We start from the raw sequence: 6,882 nt of genomic DNA on the forward strand, positions 1-6,882 counted from the left end.
ACAAGCCATCTTATGTATTCATATTTATTCAGTGTCTTTTTTAATTATTATTATCGAGTTCTTTATCTTTTACATTTTTTTTGTGCTGCATCAGATCCACAATAACAATTATTTTGTTCTCCTTACATTTGTGTACTGGAAATGACACTAAGCAATCTTGAATCTTGAATTTGTCTCCTTTTGCACGTTGGTTGTTTGTTACTCTTTGTTTATCTATAGTTTTCCATAAATTCTATTTTATTTCTTTTTTTTAGATTTTTTTTTAGATTAGTTTATGAGGACAGTCAGTCCTCATTTATTGTCATTTAGAAATGCATGCATTAAAAAATGATACAATGTTCCTCCAGTATGATATCACAGAAACACAGGACAGACCAAGACTAAAACTGACATAAACCTCATAATTATAACAGTTACAACAGTGCAAAGCAATACCGTAATTTGATAAGAGCAGACCATAGGCACGGTAAAAAAAAGTCTCAAAGTCCTGATAGCCCCAACATCTCACGCAGACGGTAGAAGGGAGAAATTCTCCCTGCCATGAACCTCCAGCGCCGCAAACTTGCCGATGCAGCATCCTGGAAGCACCCGACCACAGCAGACTCTGAGTCCATCTGAAAACTTCGAGCCTCCGACCAGCCCTCTGACACTGAGCACCATCTCTGCCGAGCGCTTCAACCCCGCCCCGGCCGCCGGACAACAAGCAAAGCCGAGGACTCGGGGCCTTCCCCTCAAGAGATTCTGGATCACACAGTAACAGCGGCAGCAAAGCAGGCATTTCAGAAGTTTCACCAGATGTTCCTCTGTGCTCTCACGTCCATCTCCATCAAATCAGGATTGTGCACGGCACCCTACTTGACAGATAACAGATATTCATCACCGGAGAGACCGCGTGCACTGCATCGCGTCGCCATCTTCTCCTCTTCTCTATTTTCCTGTCAATGCTTAGAAGAAAATACTGTTGTATATGTACTTTGATAATAAGTTAACTTTGACGTTGACTTGATAACTATTCAGCAGTCCCAGTTCAAAATTCGAAGTAATTTTATTATCAATATATGTGTATATCACTGTATTCACTTTTAGTTATTTAGAGACACTGTGCGAAACAGGCCCTTTCAGCCCAACTATATGCACGCCCAGCAACCCACCTATTTAACCCTAGCCTAATCACAGTGCAATTTACAATGATCAGTTAACCTACTAACCGGTACAATCTTTGGACTGTGGGAGGAAACTGGAGCACCCAGAGGAAAGCCACGCGGTTAATTTCTTTCGGACAGTGTCAGAATTGAACTCTGCACTCTGACGCCCAGAGCTGAAATAGTGTTGCACTAACCGCTATGCCACCAGGGCCTCCATGCTACCCTAACATTCATTTCCTCGCAGGCATTCACAGTAGATACAAAGAAATACAACTGAACTAATGAAATAACTACACACAAAGACAAACAACCGATGTACAAAAGAAGACAAACGGTGCGAATACAAACAAATAATAAATAAATGAACAATATAATACAGAGAACTTAAATTGCAGAGCCCTTGAAAGAGAGGCCATGGGTTGTGGAACCAGTTCAGTATAGAAGGAAGTTATCTACACCAGTTCAGGACCCTGATGGTTGAAGGGTAATAACTATTCCTGAACATGCTGGTGTGGGACCCAAGGTTCCTGTACCTCCTGCCTAATGGTAGCAGCAAGAAGAGAGCATGGCCTGGATGATGTGGGTCCTTGATAATGGATGTTGCTTTCATGTGGCAGCACTCCATGTGGGGGTACTCGATGTGCTCAGTGGTTTCTCCAGTGATGGGCAGGGATGTGTCCACAACATTTTGCAGGCTTTTCCCTTCATGGGCTTTGATTTCCATGATGCAGCCAGTCAGGGTTTTCTCCACCACGCATCTATAGAAGTTTGTCAAAGTTTTAGATGATGGTGTCAGGGTGGTGGTAAAGGACAAAATAGGTTTAGCTAAAGCTGCCCCATTGCCCCATCTCCCCCCCCCCCACCACCACCCCCAGCTCCTCGCAAGCCCTGTGGACATGAAAAATGGTCATCTAAGCAAAACAGTGGAAAGTAGCCATACCCAATGAGGCATATCTTAGCCAGGAGTCAACCTCTTCAGGAAAGGGGTGGGGGGTGGAGAGTACTGGTGAGTAAGGAGAAAAAAATGTAACGAAAGAAGAAGCATTTTAGAACTGAAACTCTGTATTTTAGACGTCTAAAAATGTGACTGGTTTCTGCTGATTGGAAACACATTTCAGAGTTACTGACAACCAGATTCAGAACACTTTAGGCTGAACAAGGCATGCTGCCTTGCAGGCAATCCCTTTGTAATTCATTATAAATGTCTTTGAAAGCGTCTAGTTTATTCGTAGTAGTTTGACGTGGTAATGAAAAACATATATTTTTGGTGCGGCACACGGTCTTGTTTAAATCGGCTGTGAAAGAGAGCAAAAATATTTTAAAATTGTAGTCACTGATAACGCATACAGTATATCTCTGTGTTTTTGGAAGACAATGCACATTGAATTGCTGTGTCTTTTGTTCAGGAATGTAAATTACATCACAAGTTGGCTGAGTATGATGGGGCCAGTAGTGGGACTCGACTTGCCATTGAGTTATGCCACAGCCATGTCCCAGAGCATTCCTGACCCAAACTGAACAGGGTACGTGTTGAAATCAGGTTTGTACACCGGGTTCTTTTTTTTTTACCACCACTATCAGTAAGGAGTTTGTACGTTCTCCCAGTGATTGCATGGGTTTCATCTGGATGCTCCATTTCCTTCCACCTTCCAAAGATGAACGAGTTTGTAAGCTTATTGATCACGTGGGTGTAACTGGGCACATGGGCTCATTGTATCTCTAAATAAATGAATTAAAGTAAATGATGGAATTGAAGCACAATAAAGCCAAATACACAACAATAAGCACTAGAGATCCTGCAGATGCTCGAAATCCTGAACGCACAAAGCAGGTCAGGCAGCATCCCTGGAGGGGAATAAAGAGATCAGTGAAGGGTCTTAGCCTGAAACATCAGCTGTTTGTTCCTCTCCAAAAATACACAGCACTGTTTCTAACTATTAACAGCAACACATAAAAAGTGCTTGAGGAACTCAACAGGTGAGACAGCATGTCTGAACATGAATAAACAGTCCGCGTTTCAGGCCAGGACTGGAAAGGAAGTGGGAAGACGTCAGCATAAAAAGGTGGGGTGAAGGGAAGAAGGATAGCTGGAAGGTGATAGGTGAAGCCAGGTGGGTGGGAAAGGTAAAGGGCTGGAGACAAAGCAATCTGATAGAGGTGGAGAGTGGACCATAGGAGAAAGGGAAGAAGGATGGGCACCAGGGGAGGTGATAGGCAGGTGAGAAGATGTAAGAGACCAAGTGCGGAATGAAAGAAGAGAGTAGTTGGAGGTGAAAAGAAAAAAAAGAGATTTAAAAATTTACTGCAGGTAGAAATCACTGTTCATGCCGTCAGGTTGAAAATTATCTAGGTGGAATATGAGGTGTTGATCCTCCAACCTGAAAGTAGCCTTGTGGCAGAAGAGGACAGCATGGACCTTGGAGGACATGTTCGGAATGGGACTGGGGATAGAAATTAACATTGTCGGCCACTGGCATTCTCCATGCAATTTTAATGCTGTATTTCAAACATGGAAGGTGGTAGATTACTGAAGGAATTATTGTCACACGTACTGAGACACAGTGAAAGGCTTTTCATACAGTTGTGGTGTTCATACAGATATATTCATTACAGAAGTGTGTTGAGGTAGAACAAGGTAAAACAATATCAATGCGGAAGGCAGCTAGACAAGATCAGAAGGAGGTAGATTGGAAGGTGAAGAACCTATTCTATGATACTTTATGTAAGTAGAGTTCACATTGATAAAAAGTTAACAAGATGTTAAGTGTTTTTAATTTTGCCAGACCAATCATTCAAAATAAGTATTTTCTGATGAAATATAAACAGATTATTCACGGTGCATTGTTAATAATGGCTGGGATATTGCATTGTCCCCGCTGTTAAAATTCTATAATTAGCTTGTCCTGATTATCTGAGGGCGACATTCTCGTGAAGTCGGATCCGTTGGTGACAGGGTTCTGTGTGCAGAGCCTGTCGGCTGACAGTGGGAGTGGTGGTGCCAGTACGGTCCTTAATCATGAGAGTACAGGAAAATGATTCATACTTGCTATGTTTCCTCCCCTCGTTTGGACCTCTATCCAAGCTATCAAAGTATACAATGGGGCATGCTAAAATGAGGAGGCCTAATTTATAGGAGATTAGAGGAAAGTATAGGGAGGATGCCGGAGGCTGGCCCTTTCGCACAGAGAGTGGTGGGTGCGTGGAACTTACTGCCCGGAGTGGCATAGAGACAGATACATTAGGGACAATTAAAAAACTCTTATATGCACAGGGATGAAAGAAAAATGGAGGGTGATGTGGGAAGGAAGGGTTGGATTGATCTTAGAGTAGGTTAAAAGGTCAGCACATCGTGGGCTGAAGGCCCTGTACTGTTCTGTGTTCTAAAGTATTAAATGTTGTTGGTAATCAAATCACTCCAAAAATAATAGATAAAGTACAGCTATCAAATTATATAAACGTAATTTAAAAATAAAACACTTAAAAACAATTACAACATATAAATTAACAGCCCAGGTGAATTAACTGAAACTTGGCTTGGCTCCCCATTGCTCTCGCTCCCTGTTGAATTGAATGGGTTGGCTGTTCCATCACCGGAACTAACCAAGCCGCAGCTCTCTGCTGCACTGCTGGTCTGCAAAACTGCTGACAAACAGCTGCCAGCAGTTTTGGGACTTGTGTGCACACATTGGAATCCCAGGTTTAGTGGCACCCATCCAGGGAAACCCCACGTAGTTATGTACAGAACCGTGCATGGTTGCCATAAAAGCTGGGGCATTAAATTGCCGTGCATAACTCTGTGTTACTAAAGTATGCATTTTAACTTGCACCAGGTCTTGGTGCTGCATCGAGGGGGTTGAATATTCATTTTATTGTGCTGTAACATAACTGATTACAGAAAAGCAACTGTAGTTGACAGCCTTGACTGAGCATAAATTCCTGAGGCTTGGGTGAAAAATAAAAAAAATGGCAGATGCCACAGATCTGAAATAAAGACTAAAAACACTGGAAACACTCAGCAGGTCAGGCAGCATCCGTGGAAAGAAAAACTGAGATAATACCTAAGGTCTGTTGTTCTGTTTTCCTTTATTCAGACGCTGCCAAGGTCTTTAAAACATCTTCTGTTCATATTTCTGTTCAATTTTTTTTGTACAGGGAGTCAGTTCCAGTAATTTTCATCTTTTTTTGTCTGGCTTGTTTCATGGGTGGTACACCTAAGGGGCAAAGACAGGCAAATTAAAGAGCTTGGGTCACTGTCCCCTTCTAATGAAGGAGAATAGGTATGAGGTTAAGGTATATGCTATGGTTTTGACAAAATTATTCAACACTGGAAAAAAAAGATGATCTTTCTCTCTCTCCCTCTCTCTAAGAAATTCTTGGAGCAAATACATATTTAAAAATCCAGTCGGTTTATTGCTGAGAACATAGTCATCATGGAATTCTGAGTAGAAAAACAACCATCCTTATCCAAGACCACATGAGCAGCTGCCTGCGTGTGCCATCAATGCTGTGTGAGATCCATCACTCTGTGATTAATCTGTTTTACTGAAGAAAACTTTGACCCTGTGATACTGTATTGTTTTAAATTGTTAACAAAAGAATCTGTGTTCTTCAAGATATTTTGTTTAAGCAATGTGGTAGTGCAATTTAATCTGGTATGTGTACTGAATTGCAGTGTAATGCATTTATTGCCAAAAGAGAAATGTACATTGTCTACTGAAAATTATGAGAAAATCTGGATGTACTATGAAACTAAAATTAAACAAAAATTAGATCGATGCAGGAAAGGAGGAAATCTCTTTTTTTCTAACAAATGATGTGCTCTAATTGTCAGCGAATGATAACAAGTTCCTTTAAAACCCCTCTCTTCTCCAAATAGCTTTTGCGATGGTTCAAACACTTGGATGAAAACGTTTTGTTTTTAATGCAGTTTAAATTTTCTGTATTTTTTGACAGTCACAGTGCCTGTAAATCTGACTTAATGTTAACACATACTGTGCAGAGGACATAAATGAAAATAAGGTATTCTAAAAGTGGTTTCTGAACAGCAGAAATCAGACTGAAAATACAATGGAGCCCTCTTCAGGTCAATTTAAGATACCTCTGGAAATTCCTGTTGATAAATTATCTATATTAATGTTTTATTTGTGGGAGAACCTCCTTGTGTTTGTGTTGTTTATTTATCACATGCATATCGAAGCATACAGTGAAATGCATCATTTGCACTAATAACCAACACACTCAAGGATGTGCTGGAGGAAGCCCGTAAGTGCTTCCACACGCATTCTGCCAGCAACATAGCATGCTACAATGCTCTTATTTTTTGTAGCACTCAGCCAATAATAAATTGTCCATCTACATTTTATATTTTCAATTTATTGCTTTTCCATTTGTTTTAGTAACTTGATTATGATAATAATCAAGGATTAAAGTATATTTCAATGGTTCCACTTAATATCAGAGAACGTACACACTATACAACCTGAAATTCTTACTCTCCGCAGACACCCATAAAACAGAAGAAAACCCCCCCAAAGACTGAATGATAGGAAAATGTTAGAACCTCAAAAATCCCACCCCCCCCACCACCCACCATGCAAAGTGTGGCAAGCCTCCAAAGAGACCACGATCTAAGTCCATCAAAAGCCACCATTCACCCCAACAGTTCAACATGTTACAGGCTCTCTCTCTCCCCCCCCCAACAAGGGAGAGAGGGGTTTCGCTCCTGCCACTGCGAGAG

At 41.2% G+C, this 6,882-nt stretch overlaps 1 protein-coding gene across 3 annotated transcripts in view; it reads left to right on the forward strand.

Moving 5' to 3' along the window:
- atg10 (ATG10 autophagy related 10 homolog (S. cerevisiae)) overlaps nucleotides 1-6,608 on the forward strand; it is a 233,628-nt gene extending 227,020 nt beyond the window's left edge. The window contains exons 8-9 of one of the 3 annotated variants that reach the window (XM_063068552.1): nucleotides 2,552-2,668; nucleotides 5,513-6,608. In XM_063068552.1, the coding sequence (XP_062924622.1) occupies nucleotides 2,552-2,663 (112 nt within the window). In that variant the 3' untranslated portion in view covers nucleotides 2,664-2,668; nucleotides 5,513-6,608. Of the gene's footprint in view, nucleotides 1-2,551; nucleotides 2,686-5,512 lie in introns of all 3 variants that reach the window. The other 2 variants (XM_063068551.1, XM_063068553.1) reach the window with 2 other exon arrangements.
- The last annotated feature ends 274 nt before the right edge of the window (nucleotides 6,609-6,882 follow it).

Source organism: Mobula hypostoma, chromosome 16 (assembly GCF_963921235.1).
Source record: "Mobula hypostoma chromosome 16, sMobHyp1.1, whole genome shotgun sequence".
NCBI lineage: Eukaryota > Metazoa > Chordata > Chondrichthyes > Myliobatiformes > Myliobatidae > Mobula > Mobula hypostoma.